This window comes from Myotis yumanensis, unplaced genomic scaffold (genome assembly GCF_028538775.1).
Source record: "Myotis yumanensis isolate MYYU_CA2020_CCGP unplaced genomic scaffold, mMyoYum1.0.hap1 SCAF_12, whole genome shotgun sequence".
NCBI classification, from domain to species: domain Eukaryota; kingdom Metazoa; phylum Chordata; class Mammalia; order Chiroptera; family Vespertilionidae; genus Myotis; species Myotis yumanensis.
Genome location: NW_027223763.1, coordinates 19,378,192 through 19,397,131, shown reverse-complemented (window position 1 = coordinate 19,397,131; position 18,940 = coordinate 19,378,192). Strand labels below are relative to the sequence as shown.

At 42.9% G+C, this 18,940-nt stretch overlaps 2 protein-coding genes across 4 annotated transcripts in view; one reads left to right on the top strand and one right to left on the bottom strand.

The window, feature by feature from the left end:
- The first annotated feature begins 312 nt into the window (after nt 1–312).
- On the top strand, nt 313–1,857 carry ACTL7A (actin like 7A). The gene has a single exon (XM_070430092.1). It carries the CDS (start codon nt 535–537, stop codon nt 1,855–1,857), a length of 1,323 nt encoding a protein of 440 aa, XP_070286193.1. The 5' UTR covers nt 313–534.
- Nucleotides 1,858–4,211: 2,354 nt separating this feature from the next.
- The window catches only part of ELP1 (elongator acetyltransferase complex subunit 1), a 58,779-nt gene continuing 44,050 nt past the window's right edge, over nt 4,212–18,940 (bottom strand). For all 3 annotated transcript variants that reach the window (XM_070430960.1, XM_070430958.1, XM_070430959.1), the window contains 9 exons: nt 16,776–16,837; nt 15,540–15,602; nt 15,097–15,157; nt 13,640–13,753; nt 12,989–13,100; nt 11,516–11,643; nt 10,945–11,096; nt 8,981–9,056; nt 4,212–5,769 (listed from right to left, as the gene is read on the bottom strand). In XM_070430960.1, coding sequence (XP_070287061.1) covers nt 5,702–5,769; nt 8,981–9,056; nt 10,945–11,096; nt 11,516–11,643; nt 12,989–13,100; nt 13,640–13,753; nt 15,097–15,157; nt 15,540–15,602; nt 16,776–16,837 — 836 coding nt within the window. In that variant the 3' untranslated portion in view covers nt 4,212–5,701. The remainder of the gene's footprint in view (nt 5,770–8,980; nt 9,057–10,944; nt 11,097–11,515; nt 11,644–12,988; nt 13,101–13,639; nt 13,754–15,096; nt 15,158–15,539; nt 15,603–16,775; nt 16,838–18,940) is intronic.

Here is an 18,940-nt window from a genome sequence, read left to right as displayed (position 1 = left end):
CTCCCCATGCCCTTTCCCTACTTTGTTTTTCCCTTTTGCCCTTAACATCTTCATATACATATACTTACATATATATAGTGTCCCCCCAAAATGTAGACACACTTTACAGTTGGTAGCTCAATTTTGAAAATGAAATGTATGTTAATGAACAGGACCTTTATTTTATATATATAATTTGCTTATTGTCTGTGTCTCCACAACTCCCACTGATTAGCATATAAGCTCTAAAAGGGGGGAGAATTTTCTTTTTCTTACTCTGTCTTGTATTTTTAGCTGCCTGAACACTGCAAGCATTCAATAAATACTGACTGGATGACTCAGGTGTAGTACAAAATCGAGAAAAGGGTAAATCTCCATAAAACACTACCCAAATCAACCCTACATTGGGATAGTTTCCCAGTATCTAGAAAGCCCCAGGTCACTAGTTATGTCATAATCGGTGATGTCATCATTGGGGACATTCTAAAGTTGCCCTCTGATTTCAGCCTTTCTGACCTTGAAGCCTGTGGGATCAAGGAACTTTCTGAGCGCGAGATGGCTCTTGCTAGCATGTGGGCTCCGCAGGCAAGGATCATAGGGGATGGGCCTGACAAGGGGAAGGGCGAACAGGCCTCCCTGAACACAGAGGCCCTCCAGACGGCCTCCCTAAAGTGTGGTCCAGCGAAGCGTGCGGTGTGGGTCCACCGGAACCGCTTGGAGCCAGACGAGTCCACGAAATCAGCAGAAGCCAGGGAGAAGCCCCAGGTAAAGGTGACCAAAGCGGTGGTTGTGGACCTCGGCACTGGCTACTGTAAGTGCGGCTTCGCTGGGCTGCAAAGGCCTACCCACAAGATCTCCTCGACAGTGGGCAAGCCCTACATGGAGACCATCAAGACTGGGGACAAACGCAAGGAGACCTTCGTGGGGCAGGAGCTCATCCATCCGGAGGTTCGTCTCAAGCTGGTGAATCCCCTGCGGCACGGCGTCATCGTGGACTGGGACTCAGTGCAGGGTATCTGGGAATACATCTTCCATAAAGAGATGAAGATCGCCCCAGAGGAGCATGCGGTCTTGGTTTCAGACCCACCGCTGAGCCCACACACCAACCGAGAGAAGTATGCCGAGATGCTGTTTGAGACCTTCAGCACTCCTGCGATGCACATCGCCTACCAGTCCCGCCTGTCCATGTACTCCTATGGCAGGACCTCCGGCCTGGTCGTGGAGGTGGGCCATGGCGTGTCCTACGTGGTCCCCATCTACGAAGGTTATCCTCTGCCCAGTATCACGGGGCGGCTGGACTATTCGGGCTCTGATCTGACAAACTACTTGATGGGCCTGATGAACAGTTCGGGAAAACACTTCACCGAGGCCCAGAAGGGCATTGTGGAGGACATCAAGAAGAGATGCTGCTTTGTGGCCCTGGACCCCATCGAAGAGAAGAAAGTCCCGGAGACGAAGCATATGATCCAGTACACCCTGCCGGATGGGCAGCAGATATACCTGGGCCAGGAAAGGTTCCTCTGCTCCGAGATGTTCTTCAAGCCTTCCCTGATCAGGTCCATGCAGCTGGGCCTCCACACCCAGACCGTGTCCTGCCTGAACAAGTGCGACATCGCCCTCAAACGGGACCTCATGGGGAATATCCTGCTCTGCGGGGGGAGCACTATGCTCAGCGGTTTCCCTAACCGTCTGCAGCGGGAGCTGAGCAGCTTGTGTCCCAATGACACCCCCCAGGTAAACGTGTTGCCCGAGAGAGAGACTGCAGTGTGGACGGGTGGCTCCATCCTGGCATCGCTCCATGGCTTCCAGCCACTGTGGGTCCACCGCTTTGAGTATGAGGAACATGGGCCTTTCTTCATCTACAGAAGGTGTTTCTGAACTCGGATGAAGCATGGTCACTGTGGCTGCCAGGTATCAGCTTTGCTGGGTGAGCACCCACCCCACACATAGGCCCAGCACGTTCACTCCGACAGCATTAAACACTCCGTTCCCCTCCACAGTGTGTTTCTCTATTTCCTGACTTAAGAACAACTCCATACATGCAGCTCTGCCTTAAAATATACATTTGCCAACACAAAGGGGTAGGTGGGGGGTGGAAGGACCACCTCTAAAATGGTGCTGTCTCTTATTTTGTGTATTTCCCACTTTAGGAACTACTGTATTGTTAAGATTTGCTTGGAAGGGGAAGTATGATGGTAGATTATATGCTGTTGTGACATATAAGACCCCCCCTTTTTATTGACAGCATTACAGATGTCCTCCATTTCCTTTTGCCTCCCTCCACCCAGTCCCAGTCCCTGCCCCATCGCAGGCCTTCCCTGCACTACTGTGTCCATGGGCTATGCATATATGCACCTAACTTCACCAAGATCCCTTTTGATGAACACCAATAGGAAGGATGCTGTCAAGGTTCAGCCTCCCACAAAGCATCTAAACACCAGTGTCCGGCCTCCAGGAGGGGATTACAAGAGTTGCTAGCATTATCTTAGACTTTTCTCTCTTACACAAAAGCCCAAAAGTCTTACTATGGTCTTGAGTGTCCTGTAACCCCCACGGTCCCCTCACCCCCATCCCACAAAGGCACACGTTCAAGCACTCACAGGAGAGCTATGGCATCTCTACCACCCCCAGGGGGAAGCTCTCCAGAACCCCCCTCCGAGCCTGCAGGTTTGCCTAGACACCCCTGAAAGACTTGCAGGGCAGACTCTGGGTGCTGGTCTGGTGAGGAAGCACCGCTGGCTGGCACCAGCATGCCGGAGTAAGAGCAGCAGATAGCCCCCGAGGGGCACCTGGAGTGCCTACAGTTCAGCAAGGATGACAGCCTTACCTTGCAGTATTGGGAATCAGCTAGGAGTTGGGTACACCGACATGAGAAAGAGCTATGTCCTGCTCACGTCAGTTTCTGCCCAAACCACTCACGTGTCAACACTGTATGAATGTTCACTGATGGGCGGGTTGAAGTTTGGTTAATTCTTAACCTTTGGACCTCTTTGGCAGGGTGATAACGCCTATGTACCTTTCCCTAAGTAATATTTTAAAATGCATAAAATAAAGTAGGAACACAGAGGAAAGCAATCATATAGAAACACACTATCTTCAAATCCTGTAAGGGTCTAGGAACAAAAGTCAAGAACCCCAGAAACTGAGGGTTGTGATGAAGGGGAGGCAGGGAAGGTAGCTCTGGAGGACGGGACTCTCCAGGCCTCCCTAGGCCTCAACATTATGCTGTATTTTAAAATGAAAAAATGTAAGGCTAAACAACTGCATAGTCTTTTCCAAAGCACTTTTATGAATCCTTACACAATCAGCCTTGTAGAAAAAAAGAATCCTCATAAAGAGGTGAATACTTGCCCTAACCGGATAGAGTGTCAGCCTGCAAACTGAAAGGTCCCAGGTTCGATTCCGGTCAAGGGCACATGCCCGGGTTGTGGGCTAGATCCCCAGTGGGGGGCTTGCAGGAGGCAGCTGATCAATGATTCTCTCTCATCATTGATGTTTCTATCTCCTCTCCCTCTTCCTTCCTTTCTGAAATCAATTAAAGTTTTTTGTGTTTTTTTTTAAAAGAAAGAGGTGAATACTTTTACTAAGTATTTGGAAATCATCTTAGACTAGTGGTTCTCAAACGGGGGCAACTTTGACCCCCACGGGACATTGGCAATGTCTGAAGATGTTTTTGGTTGTCCTAACAGGAGTGGGGAGTATGAAATACTGGCATCTAGAGAGTAGAGGCCAGGGATTTGTTTAAATAACCTATAATGCGCAGGACAGCTCCCTACAAAGAATGATATGCCCCAAAGTGTCAAAAGTGCCAAGGCTGTCCAGGTCAGGTGGCTCCGTTGGTTGGGGTGTCATTCTGTAAACACACAAAAAAAGTTGTGGGTTCAATTTCTAGTCAGGGCACAAACTTGGGTTGGGGCATGAACTTGCTTTGGGACGCAAACCAAATTGGGAGGAAGAGCTATATACTCTTTTCTAAAACATCACGGAGTCTTTCCCCAGAAAGAGGCATTCACCACTCCCAGGAGTTCCTCCTGGTCCCATACTGCATTCTTCCTCAACTTTACCTTGAATTTGAAAGGTCTGCTCCCGCCTGCTACTTCTCAGTAAACAAAATTCCATCTTGCTCCGATGAGAGAGATAGTAATTGATAGTAAACTGAATTGAAAGAATTCACACAAATTCTTTCTTGTTGCTTCACTACATTATTTTAAGAAAACTGACCATCCACGAAATCACACCATTATCAAGACACATTTACTTGTATTTCCAATCCATCAGCAAGTCCCTTTACTATTACCCACACCAAGAGCACTGAAACTTATTAAAATGTCATAGCAGTTATCATGCTCATCTATCCATGCCAAAGGGGAGACACAAAGCACTTTTAGCCTTTCAGTGTTGGGAACTTAATTACAGCAAATCCATATGGGTATGCAACAAAAAGCCAATTTCTCCTAAGCAGGATATACATATCTTTATCTCTTCTTTTTTGTTTTATTTTGTGAAAATATTCAGACACACAGAAAAGTTGAATTACACAGGGAACACACCTAGATTCTACAGCTAACATTTTGCTATATTAAGAAAAGTCTGAAATTATAATTCTGGATATACCTATACTCAGAATCAAAAGCAGCATTTCCAGTTAGTTTATGTATAGTGATGAAGATCTGGGTCTGGCACTAGAGGCATGGAAGAAATTTTTAATCTTACCTAAGAGCCCCAAAACTAGCATCAACATGACATGAGCTTTTTCTAAACTGACCAAAAAGAGAAAATATTCTCATTTCTTTCAAAGAAAATAACTAATAGATAGAGGTCAGTTAGGTACCATACAGAAAAAAGAAATGAAATGGTCTAGACACTGACAAAAACATTTTGTTAAAAGATGCAGTATTTGGAGAAAAAGGAGTAACTCACAACCGTGCATGCCATCTGATGAACACTGCTCACCATAACAAATTGCATGATGTGTTTCAGAAATTCTACTCTGTTCTGCTAAGTCTCTAGCAGAAAACTCACAGGCAGTGAAAACAGTCCTTGTGGACACTGTAGTGATGGAAGGCTTACCCCAGTTATAACTGGGAGCACATAATCAGGTAAGATACTGCAAAATAACAGCTGTTAGCAGGGAAAAGCTTTGTATTTCAAAGGATACAGCTAGCTTTTCATTCTGCTTTAGTTCAAGGTGAAAAAGCCATTGAAGTGACGAAATGTGACTAACTGTTGGTAGCACTAACAGCCATGTTGTTGATATGCAATGCTCTCTTCCAGGAACATAAAGCAATTTAAAAACATTTCTTCACATGTTTGAGGTAGAAACCATGAAACATTATTCTCAATGAACTGAGGCACAAATTAATTATGTGACTTGTCTAAGGTCCCAATATGACTTAGACCTGCAACTGGGCATGAAACCCCAGCTCCTGTTTATCATAAATACCAGAAATATGCTCTCAAAAAACACTAAATAAAAGAACACTAAACCTGACAAAATGATGCTATGTTGACTAAAGATTAAAGTTTAGTGAATTAAAACTCTATGCAAAATAAAAGAAAATAGAATTGTGTGGTGTGTGCAGAGGTCTGCTGCACGGAGCAGCTCTCAGCAATGCGAAGGTAGATCATAGTCTTCCCTTTCCCGGTTCTCGGCAGCCAGGCCTGGAGGACTGAGGGTGGAAAGAAAACATCTTCTCTGCCGAGCCCTCCCAACGAGGAGCCGTCACTCCAACAGGCTCAGTTTCCACTGGGTTCTTTTGTTGATCATCGGTGGTATCAAAAACTCAGCATCTAATACAAAGGAGAGAGATGGTGACAGGACACATTCTTTCTTGGTGGTGGGAACTGAGGCAGTAATTCTAATCTAAAACTGGGCCACTACAAGACGACCATCAGAAGCGAGTTCATGTTTCTGTAACCTTCCAACCTCGATCAGAGCAAATGCAGCGGGGGGATTTCATTACAACTCCAGGCACATGGGGGAGTAGCAGGTAAATGCCCACCGAGTGATTCCAAGTGAAAGAAGGTCTTATATTTCAAATGGGTGGTGGTCACAAGGCCATCAAACTACGTCCACCTAGAATCTGTACATTTTACTCTACGTAAAATTTACCTCAACTGTAAGAGTAAAGAAACATGGGGCATGTATTCAATGAGTAAAGATACTGCACAGAAAATACTTTATGATAAAAAAAATTCTACAAGCACACTGACTGATAAAAATGTCCCTACTTAAAAAAAAGTGTGTGTGTCGGCGGAATAGGTGAGGGAGCATTGTCATTGTTAGATGAAACTCCCAGACCCTTTTCCAGTTAGATTTGTGGAATCTATTAAATAAGTATCATATACAGGAAGCACAGATATGAGAAATAAGTCTATTAAAAGATTTTCTATCTTAGCAGGATTCATGATAAACTTCCAACAGTACATCTGCACATATGAGCCATTCAGACATTAAAACTTATTTTCAAAAATATTTAACAATGTGAGAAAAACGCTCAAGAACGTTTTTAAAAACATGGTTTCATATTATACAAAATATATGTATGTATACACATGACTAGAAATCATCAAATTTTAATTTTCTTTAATATACTTTTCTGTACAATCCAGACTTCCTCTACTAATCATATCACTTTTATAATTTCACACAGAATTACTGCTCTCTACTCCCCCAAACAAAAACTATATAGATACAAAGACCATAGGAGGTTTTACTCATTTAAGAATAGATATTGGAAAAGGCTACTTAAATAAGTTCATTGTCAACAAGGCCCATAATTTCATGTTAAATAGTGATTAATAAACTTTGACCTAGACTTTATCTGTTTTTTAAAGAAGAAAAAAAGTTATAAAAATATATTCTATCTTATTAAAAACTTAGGCATTACAATAATATTTGATTCCTTGACTTAACTGAGAATAAATACCAAGTACTGAATCTGGAGGAAAATAATTACACTGACTAAGTGTATGACAGCAGAACATGATGACTTTCACGTTTGAATTTCACAGCAACTTTTACAAAAATACACTGAAGGCTTTATCAATTTTTCCAAGGACTTCTCTTAATTATTTGAGAGTCAAATCACTCTCATTTGAAGCACTTATTTTGTTATCAATTTTAACAAGTTCAACTAGATTATGACTTAAGCACTCCTCTAATAACACTTGAATCCATTTTATAAAATCGTGAACTTCTGCAACACTTGCAATCGACCTGCATGATGTTACACTGCGTTGCAAACATGAAACAATCAGAGAAAATGCCCCACTGGTCCCACTGGGATGTATGAATGTACTTAACCAGTACTGTTAGCTGGAGAGGACTCGTTGACAAATATTTGAGTGGAACTACTTTTGTGAGTAGTTCATCTTCTCTTTTCCTACATAATCTTGTAGCCACAAGGACATAGACAATACTCATATAATGAGGAGCCTCAAACTGCACAGCTGGAAAGGGAAGTGCTCTGCAAGGAGCGCCACCTAGACTACTCCAGGGAAAGGGGTGACTGACGTAACCTGCAGGTCAGCATCAGGATGGCAAGAAGGAAAATGTGACAGAAATTACAACTGGATTAGTCACAGTACAAACTAAGTAATTACTAAACTGCCTCAGGTCTAAGATGAATTTGTAGCACCTCAGAAATAAGTATGCTTTGGGATCGATACCAAAAGCAGCTTGCCAGGAATGTAGTGGTACTATCCATATACATGTGCTTAGCTGGGATGAAAGGCAGTTAGTGGTATATTCCTGGTAGCAACATACGCCATTAAAGTTAAACTTAATTTGAACCCTCACAGGCTACTTCAAATGTCATCAAAATGCTATTATAGTTCGTCATTTAATTGAAAAATTTTCGGACTGCTGCCTGTCACATGCTAGAAAATATAATAAAAACTGCCATTCTAAACGTATCTCTAACCTATTAAAGCTATGAGATTGGTATCCTTGATTAATCCACCTGAAAGGCAAATATTCAGGTACCAAATCTATATGTCAAAAGTTTCCATTCAACTTTCAAAAGAAAGCCTTTAGGACTTTTAACTTTGACGGATATGTAATCTAACTGAGAATCACCTCCCCGCATCAAACAAAACATCCTATATAATAAAAGCCTAATATGCTAAGTGTCCAGTCGTCTGGTCGTCCATTCAACCAATCGAAGCACAATATGCTAATGATATGCTAAGGCCGCTTAACCACTCGCTATGATGTGCACTGACCACCAGGGGGCAGACGCTCTGACTGGTAGGTTAGCTTGCTGCAAGGGTCTGGCTGATTGGGACTGAGCGAGATGGGCTGGACACGCCCTGGAGCCCTTCCGCAGTCCCTCTCCGGCTGGCCAACCTCCCGCATCCCTCCCTGGCCTTGATTGTGCACCGGTGGGTCCCTTGGCATGGCCTGCACCCTCTTGCAATCTGGGACCCCTCAAGGCATGTCCGAAAGCTGGTTTCGGCCAGATCTCACAGGCCAGGCCGAGGGATCCCACTGGTGCACGAATTTGTGCACCAGGCCTCTAGTTTTAAGTATAAGTAAACAGGAAATCCACATGCAATGTTAATGGTCTTCAGATTTGCTTTCAAATTACACTGTCAACCCTAAAGATGATCAAGAAGGTCCAGCTCTTAAGGATTATGAAAACATCCCAAAGTTGCAACTGTGAAACTCCAATCGCCAAAAATTATGATTCAGGAGAATCTTTAAACTGTATGTGTAAATTCAACCGTTTAGACTCAAACTTCAACTGTGGTGTGCTCATGCAGACAAGAATATGCCACTGTATTGACAAGTGTACAATAGAACTGAAAAAAAAAAAAACACTATACGTTTAAAGTCATGTTGGATTCCCCACCCTCCAGCTTCCCACCATTAGATGCATTAAACTCATTTTACTAAAGATGTAGTCTTAGATTCTCACCTTAAACTGCTGAATTCTCAACACATACAGAAAGATACTCCTGCTTAGTACTGTAGTAATTCAGAGGGAAAAATACTAACCAAGAACAGGAGCTGAAGTCTTCTGTTGTTGATAAGAAGCCATGATACTGTTGGAAGTAGAATTGGGACCCAGAACCTAAGCAGAAAGTAGACTGTATCAGCAAAGATGACCTTATACTTCTGACAACTGTGGTACCAAGGCCAGACCTCTGCCAGCAGGAAATAGCCCGTCATTTTCATTGGGTGGTAGCAAACACAGTAATTCTCTTTTCCTATGAGAATTTAATCCCCCCATTTCTCCATTTTCAACTCAGACCTCTAAATCTCCTTCCTACCAGAAGAACAAGATAATGATGGGGGTTAAAGAAAACAAAATCTAGGTACCTCTCCTGCATGTGGAGTCTGACTCTCTCATGTGTGCAGGGTTCCCATACGTATGTCTGTATTAAGTTTGGCTGTTTTCTCTTGCTAAAGAGAAAGGAAAGAAAATCTACAACATATGTGCCTGATCCTTTCACAGGAGCAAGCCAGACCCTGAGGGAGAGGGAATAGTACAAGAGGCTGTAGAATACACAGAGTAGAGATTTGTGGGAATTCTTGCACTAAGATAAGAAGGTGCGTACCATGGGACAGAGTGAAAATTCTGCATGTGTTCAAGGTAAACGAGGGACTTCCAGAGCTGCACAAGCCTGAGGGTGTGCATGCCATGCCCCCTGCTTTGCCTCCACGAGTTCTGCAGGGTGCAGTGCAGGCAGCACCCCCAGGTGGCACCGTGAGTAACAATGACGTGCTCCAAGCACTCCCACGTGACTCACAGTATCCTGCACTTATGCCACTGCCATACTTTAGCAACCAAAACCAAACCACAATATTCCTGGTCATTTTGGTGACTTAGAAGTTAGTATGATCTGAATAGGGGAGGGGAGGAGAGGAGAAGAGAAGCATTATAAACTGCTAGCTTTGAAATCACTAGAGTTTTAAAGGTGATCACATTTCTTCTAGGAAATACCTATTATAGTAAAGCCAAATATTTGTGAGGGTAATGATTTTTAGTTGCTTTTATTTGTATGGTTTGTAAGATGCTTTTACACCTCTCCTCTTATTTAACATTCAAAACATATCCTAAGGTGTACAGGGATCCCTTTGTGAGGAGTCGAGGCCCAGTACACTTGTGTTTCTACCAACCTCTCCCAGAGCCCCAAGCCCACCCACCCATACACTGCTGGGGCTGGGAGCCTGAGAAGACACTCCCTTGTCAGCTGCTCCCCACCAGAGGGAGAGAGCAGGGCTGGAGGGAGGAGGAATCTGCTCCTTGTGTCCGCTTCCTTTCACTCCACAGTAGCTCTTCACACCAACAGCAGCTGCTCATTCGTGTCAGTTCATTCCAATACAGAGAACTGGCATCGTTATGTCTCCTCAGAAATACCAGCCCCAGCTGGCAGGCACCCTCTTCACAGAGGGTCAGGAACCAGCTCGGCAGGGCCCAGCCTGCGAACCTCTAAATCCTAACAACCACAAACTCCCCCTTTTGCTCTTTCAGCAGTTTCCCACGGTTACTGTCATTCTTGATGGGACACAAACACCCTTCAGCATAATCAGCAAGGCTCGTCATAACAACACAGAAGTAACAAGTCAGATTTAACATCAAACAAAAGGAAGAGCAGTTGTCTGGGCTTTCTTTAGAGAACTCTGATACCACCCCTAAGTCTGAACACTCCCACCCCCACTCCAAGCTCATCGAAGGCCAGGGGCAACTGTCTGACCATCCCGTATTCTGCAGGACAGTGTTCCATGCAGAGAGGAGAAATAAAAGGGAACACAACCTCAGCCACGGTGTAACAGTCACTGGAAAGTCAAAGAAAATCTTAGCGACCGCTTCAACCTAAGTCTCAGATAACTGAACTGTGGCAAAGTGTGTTTTAAGGACAGGAAAGTCTTTTGCTTTGACTTGTAAGAGATTGTGTGAGTGACATAACCTGTGAAATGATGAAAAATTGCACCTTCTGTCTTTGAGGAAAACTTACAGGCGTAACTGAGTGCTGGTGGCTGAGAGTCCAAATTTCTGGAAGGGACTTCTCCATTAGCTTCAGGGTATCTTCGAAGGCCTTCTGCAATTCCCTTCCTTGCTCATCGAACTCGAAGAGAAAGAGCACCTTTAAAATGCAGTGTATTTCATCTAGGACAGAAACGTGAGGGAGCGTTCAGTTGTGTCTACAGTTTCTCTCTCATATAAGAAACATTTACTATCACACTACAGCCGTCATCCCCCACACTTTCTCCTCCCTTCCCCAATGCCGGAGTAATCCGACATCCTCTACAACAGGAAAACAAACCAAGGGCCCCGGGCAGGAAGCAGTGTCCCACAGCCCTTCATCTCGCCTCAGGGCTCAGCTCTCCCAGCTCAGGTACCGGATGCCAATAGAAGGAGGCTTCTGGTGACCGGCTGGCAAGGGCTGCTTCAGGAATGCGCCCTAAAATGACACTTCCTGTTGACGGTTCTGGTCTTTCCTCTAGTTGGAGAAATTCTGTCTGTCTGTGCTGTCCATTTCCTATCTGTCTGAGGGCAGGACCCGTCAGTCAGTATTGAGCAAATACCTTTCAATTTCTCAGTGCCCTGCACCACTTCATTCAAAGCCTCCAAAAGGGCCAGCTCCTCCAGGGGGTTCCCTTCTTTGAGGCTGTGCTTCTTCCGCTCTGCCTTACGGCGATTCTTAGATGATCGCCTGTTAGGAATTAGAGAGAGATTTATAAAGGGCTCTCCTTGTGCTGAACATATTAAAATGAATGTACCTGTTGCCACTAACTTTCTGAGAAACCAGGCATCTACAGATGGATCTGTACTTGGGAGAAATGGTGATGAGGTGTTAAAAGTGATTTAAAAAACCCCCCACAAAACTTGGAGAGGCAAGTCTTACAGGCAGGGATAAGGAAAACCCTAAAAAGTATTATCTGGCCTTGATGCTTTCATTGAAGTACAGACTAAAATGAGGTCACATCTGATAATAAGAGCTAAACAATAAACAGAACAACATTGAACTTGAATTTTATAATAAAAAACCAATTCAAAGGCAACAAAATAAAACTTAAATTAGAAGATAAAGGCATACTAGATTGGAATTTGAACATAATGAAATCTATATGAATCCAATAGTCTTTCCTGCCTTAGGTCACTAATATGCCATTCCTTTTGTCTGGGGCTCTCCCAGTCCAACTTTTTTTCCTAATATTTTTATTGATTTCAGAGAGGAAAGGAGAGGAAGAGAGAGAGAGAGAGACATCAATGATGAGAAAGCATAATTGATCAGCTGCCTCCTGTTCACGTCCTACTGGTATTGAGCCTGCAACCAGGCATGTGCCCTGACCAGGAATGGAACCATGACCTGCCCCTGGCTCACAGGCCCTGGCTCACAGGCTGACGCTCAACCAGTGAGTCACACTGGCTGGGCAACTCTTAAAAGCCCAGCTCTAGTCGCCTTTCTTACAGTTTCTGATCACTCCCCACATCCTCAAGATCAATTCAGTTAAATTATATAATCTTGCATTGTTCGGTCTCCCCAGTAAGGCTCTAGCTCTTACAACTCAGATCTCCTTAAAAGTTTCCTGCAACCTTCACTACAACTAGCATATAGGCGTTCAGTAATACTTCTACAAATTGCTACACTGAGTAAAAGTGTGATGACATATTTATTTCCTCTTCCAATCCTGAGTTTGAATTGAAGAAGCCTAAAATCTTTTTTCTTTATAATATTTTTATTTTTTCAGTGCCCACCCATTATGGTCACATAATATTTATTAAGTGAATAAAATCAAATGTTTTATGAACTGAGTACGCAGTGTGAGGTCTGTGTGGGCACTGGGTAAGCACACAGGCCATGAAGCTGCAGCAGAAACATGTGAACACGAGCCTAACCTACTGGATGTGCTGGGACAGGCCTTGCACAACTTCCACATGGCCTTGAATGTCCTCCGGCTCCTGCAGCAACATCCTGGTAGAAAACCAACCCATTTACTTGGACTTTCTCCATTGCCCAGGGTACGGTGGGTGTGATGGATAAACATGATACATACGCTGATATCCTGGAGTTGCTATGGGAATATCTGCCACTCATGTCACTGCCGTTCATGACACTGCTAGTTTCAGAGAAGAGGTCAGACTGTTGACCGCGGGACGCCTCATCATCTAGAAAAGAACCAGATGCGGAATGAAAACTTTCTGCTAATGTGGGTTTACCTTCAGCGGGGTAGGTGGGGTTATAGTTAACCAGGGCATAGCTAAGGATGGATGAAAATTATTACAAAGTTGATCTCAAAATGAAATGAGATAATATTAAATACATTTATTATTATACTGGTATACTAGTACATCAGTACCAAACCACTTTAGTCTTTTCTTCCTTTTTGTTACAGCAAAAGAACTTTTAGAAATGAGGAGACTCATTTTATAAAACACAGTGGTCAAACACTCTGGCTGGGTGGGGCGAGGGGGAGGTTTGCCAGAGTTCTTCCCATTCGTGCTCGGTGCTCTCCCAACCCCTCCTCTACACACACACACACACACACACACACACCCCAAGGACTTTCACAGAGGCTTAGACTCCCCACGACACAGTTCCCACACCACAGGAGGTACAATAAGCAGTCAAGACAAAGTGTGATATGTTGTCTACCCCTACCCACCACCACCTATCCCAGCACCGAGGGTTTCCATGTAACACTCACCCAGATAGACACGCTGAGCTTGCTCCTTGAGCTCTCGAACCACCAGTAAACGTTTTTTATGGTGACTGAAAGTGGTTGTCTGAGAGTCTAGAAATGCCATATAGTTTTTCTGGGCTGGGGGGGTGAAGATAGAAAGTAATTTCAGCATGATGTTTAAGCACAGAGAGAAAACTAGAGGGGAAAGTGAGAGCTGGAATTTACCAAAAAGAAATAGGTAACTAGGTTTTCCAAGGAAGATTTTTTTCCGAATGAGTATTAACCTACACCGTTTTAGGAGAACGAACTAAACTGAGATTCCAGATCTTAGAACTCATGGACATCATCCTAGAATACCCTTACCACTAAACATACAAAATCACCTGAACAGACTTTGATGCCTAACCCAAACAGGACTGGCAAACAAAAGGAGAGCACAGGCAGCTGTTAACACAAACAGGAGGAAAGTCACTGACATGCTTCCCAAACACAGGTGTGCGGCCTATGCAGATGAACTGTCAGCGTTTTCCTACGTCCTCAACGGTGGAGATAGTTGAAGTAAGAGCTGGCTAATGGATGCTGTGGGGCCAGGAAGGATGCTTTCAGTACCCAGACCCAGGTACCCAAAGTGAATGGTACAGAAAGAACCCTCCTTGTTTTAATTAGAATGGGAGAAGGGAGCAGGCAGGGTAGGAATGTGAGCACATGTCAATGTCGGGAAGACTAGACCTTACACCTAGACTGCACTAAAAATGGCAGCATGGAAGTCAACCCCCCCTCCCAAAGATTTCCACAAGTCAAGCTGATGTCCTTCTTTTCAGCTGAGCTTGGGGGGGTCGCTGTGACCACCAGAGTACTCTAAACCTGGAAACACATATCTACTCTAGGAACCAGCAACCTCATTTGCGAAGGTTCTTATTTTCATTTTGAAAAAAATTCTAACCTACAGAAAAGTTGCAATAGTTCACTATACATACATAGATCCTACACAGAACCTCAATTTACCAATTCTTAACATTTTGCCATATTTTGGGCTTCTAGTTTCTACACACTCTCTCTCACCATTATTTTTTTGTAGAAACTTTTGAGAATAAGTTGCAGATATGACCCCTTCTTAATATTTCAGCAGCTCTTTAAGAATAAAGACATTATCTAATATTACCTAATATAAACACAATATAATGATTAAATGTGGAAATTGTGTATTGATACAATACTATTCCTTTCAAGTTAATCAACTGTTCCCAAATGCAAAGGTTCTCATTCCTATCTTATCACAGACTTTTAACCTTCAAGTATTTCATGTACTACCATCTGCTTAGCCTGTGAAAAGCCCTGGTCAGAATTAAGTGCTACACCAGTGAAGAATTCTGACAGACTCCATTTAACACACGAGCCAAGGATGTAATAACACCAGGAACCCTCTCCCACCTCACCCCTCCACTTCCAAATGAGAAATTCTATTTAAATGGAACCCTCACCTTCTAAAATGGAAGGCTTTACGTTGGTTTCTATAATATCCAGCCTGTTATATTTGTAAACCTAAGAGGAAACAGACAGTAATTTTAGGCAGGAAACATTCAAGTTGCCAGAGAGTTCAGACACTTAGAAAGAAGTGGATCACTTCACAGGTGACCCGGGTGTTTTTCAGAGGAGCGAGCCTCCTATAAGACAACCATTGGAAATGCAACTCATTTTAGTAGAACACAGCAATATTTCACACTTAGAGGAACAACTAATTCCCAACATCAAGAATACATTTTTAAATGGTTTAAAAATCACTGCTTGTCCTTAGAGTGGGAACTGAACTACCACTTGACTTCACGAGCTCAGAGGGAAGGCACTCCAGCTGACCGTCCCCCCTACACTCCTGCTCTGCTCTGCTCAGCACCTAATGCTGGGAGGGTTGTAAACATTCCCCTACCAGTCTCAGAGCATCTTCCCAGGCGGCTCCTTCTAACAGCAAGAGCACAGCTTCTTCATAATCCTGACAAAGGAACATCAAGGCAAATAGCAGGTTAAGGGAGCAAGCATGTCAGAAGCCCCTCTGCCTTCCCAGCTATCCTCTGGTCCCAGTTCTATCCCTTGCCTGGCCTAGAGCACATGCTCAATACATACTGATTCAAAACACAAAGGAGGGCATGCACTCTGCAAAGAGCACAAGGTAAGTATCATCTCCCTGTTTCCCTAAGCCTCAAAACCACCAAACAGATCTGCTAAAAAGGCCCATTTCGCCCTGGCCAGGGGCTCAGTTGGTTGGAGCATCGTCCTGTGCACTAAAACGGTTTCGGATTCAATTTTGGGTCAGGACATATACCTAGGTTGCAGGTTTGATTCCTCATCAGGGTGCATAAAAAATAGTTACTTTTAATTAAAAAGATAAAATAAAAATTTTCTTCCCAGACAGACCCCAATGGATCATCTGGCACGTGCCACACTAACAGGGCCACACCACAGGCTCACAAAGGGACATAGTAGGATGTGCTTTCTTTGACCTATGTGTGTGTGTGTGTGTTGTACTGAGATAAAAATATGCTGAGGTAAAAGAGATATTTCCCGTAAAGAGAATGAGTGTAAAAGCCAAAAAGGTATTTAAAGTCAATCACCTTGTTTGAGAATGGTTCTTTCTCACTCTTTCTATTTTGCCAAATTAACATAAAAAGTACGACTCCCTTGAAATTTAGTACTTTCTACCAAGGTCAACCACTAGAACATATTATAGTAGAGCTCGTCAGTGTTCTACCTCCCAGCACTTATATAGAGATATATTGAATTTAGATTTCCAAGTCAAGTCAGCAAGATGGAAGACATTAGGGCAAAGTATCTCTGAACGTCCTAATTATCCACAGTTGTTCTTTTTTTATCACATTAAAAAAATTTACCGATTGATTTTAGAGAGAGAGAAGAGAGAGAGAGAGAGAAGAGAAGAGAACATCAATTTGTTGTTCCACTTATTTATGTATTCACTGGTTGATTCTTATATGTGCTCTGACTGGGGATTAACCCTGAAACCTTGGCATATCGGGGCGATGCTCTAACCAATTGGGCTACCTGGCCAGGGCCTACCCACAGTTTTTTAAATTTTCATCATCTATAAGGTACAACTAGAAAGTCCTTGCTTGATAATAGGGCAGTTTTAGAAAGGAGGAACTGAGCTTACCTGGGCGTACTGTTCCAAAACTGTGGCCGCCTCACTGTGCTTACTCTGCTCAACTAGCTTTCCTGCAAAGGTAACAAGAAGCATTTGACCATAGCTGGCTTGCTAAGAACAACAGTTCCACCAAAACCCAAGTTGAACTGGTTTTGGGTAGCACTATTTAAGTAAAAATGGTCTCATACAAATTGGAGATTGAGCTCTACAGAGTACAAGTATACATTCAAATCTGACTGCTTTAAAACAGCATTTCATAAGTGCTAAGACTGTTGCAGAGGTTAATGAAAGAGGTACCAAAAAATCATTCGCAGATCAAATAAATTTAGAAAGCTTTGGGTAAAACACAGTGAAACAGATTTTTCTGCTGCAGTGTTTCATTACTATGTATTCATTATGTATCAAACTATGTATTTTGTGAATTTCTTTGAGGGAAAGAGGCAGGAATACCATGGAGTTTATCTTGAATGGAATTTACCATCTAAATTTAGCATGAGATGTGAAAATCATGTATAATCAAAATTAGCCATGAAAAATGCTTACAAAGGCATGGATAAGGGAAACTGACCTAGTAACTCTGACTAATCCATTTTGTCCTGTATTGTGAGAAACTGCTATTTGCTTGGTTGAGCACTAGGTGGAGCTAGTTGGCTTATGTTTGGAGTCATGCAGTGTTTTTAGATCCTAGAACAGGGTTGGGCAAACTTTTTGACTCGAGGGCCACAATGGGTTCTTAAACTGGACCGGAGGACCGGAACAAAAGCATGGATGGAGTGTTTGTGTGAACTAATATAAATTCAAAGTAAACATTATTACATAAAAGGGTACGGTCTTTTTTTTGTTTGTTTGTTTTATTCATTTCAAACGGTCCGGATCCGGCCCGCGGGCCATAGTTTGCCCACGGCTGTCCTAGAATCATAGCCAGCCTAGTTGAGATAATCACACAACAAGAGACACATAGGACCGGAGGCTGACTAAGGGGCTGGCAGATTCATGCCTCCCATCTCAGGCTAACTCCAGGCCACATTATCACTGACAAAAACAGAGTCACCTATCTTTTCTTTCTTTTGCTGGCTCATGTAAATTAATAAAGTTCATGTGCACATGAAATGACTCTACCATATAACATTTCTCAAATATCACCATATAATATTTCTCAAATATTTCTGGCCACTGCCTTCCCAACCATTTTCTGCTAAACATCTGGAGGACTAGGTGTTTTCCACCATAAGGCAAATGCAAACTAAGAGTTGTAAAGAATAAAAAAAATGATCATAGATCATAGATCATAGAGCTAGAAGGTATATTAGTAAAATACCAATAACACCAGTTTCTAAAGCAGAAGTAACAATGGAGCCAGAATGAATAACTAAAAGGGCTAAAATAAAAAATTCTCACACTTGTAAAGAGTTCAACTTGGAAATTGAAAGGGCTTAATGAAGAGCCTACATACAGGAGTCCTAAGACGCAATGGCATAATAAAGTAGTTTATCTAATAACCAGAAAATGCCAGAAAAAGAAAAGTGATAATCTTACACATTTTTATAATCCCAAGGAAAAGAATAATTCAAATGAGAATATGTATATACATTTAACAGGATATAATTTGCTTTTTCAAGAATGCTTGTTTTTCCCCTTAAAGATAATAATAATTAATAAAGAATATGTACAAGTCTCCTGGAAGGGTAAGGGGATAACATACTAATCAATCTCTTACTTTAAGCACAGGCCAGAGGACCAGACCCTCTCCTCACCTTCTCGCAGGCAGACCTTAACCTTTCCTCCGCTCTAAGAAGTCAGACTTGGTATAGCCTCGCCTCTGGTCTGATCAGTCCTTAGACACTGAAACACCTAAACTGCCTTCGTTTCTAAACTGCAAATGCTTATGCATTTGGCCTCTTCTTTTACCTCATTTCCGAAAACTGCTATTATGGTTTCCAACAATCTACTGTCTATACCGAATAGCCTCACCTCAAAAATCATCTTTAGCTTTATATAGAGCACATGGCCATCCAGTTACACTCCACTAAGTGTAGCCACATAATGTTAGTGTTGGTGAACAAGATGGAGAAGTGATAGTGTAACTTGTAGGTCATTTCCAACTTAAAGGTAAGTGTGCACCCCAAGGAATGGAGTGGAGATGAGATCAACCCAGCTACAGCTCTCTGCCCAAG

Bases quoted from the DNA above. Each gene is read 5' to 3' on its own strand.
- ACTL7A (XM_070430092.1), top strand. From the start codon at position 535: ATGGCTCTTGCTAGCATGTGGGCTCCGCAGGCAAGGATCATAGGGGAT.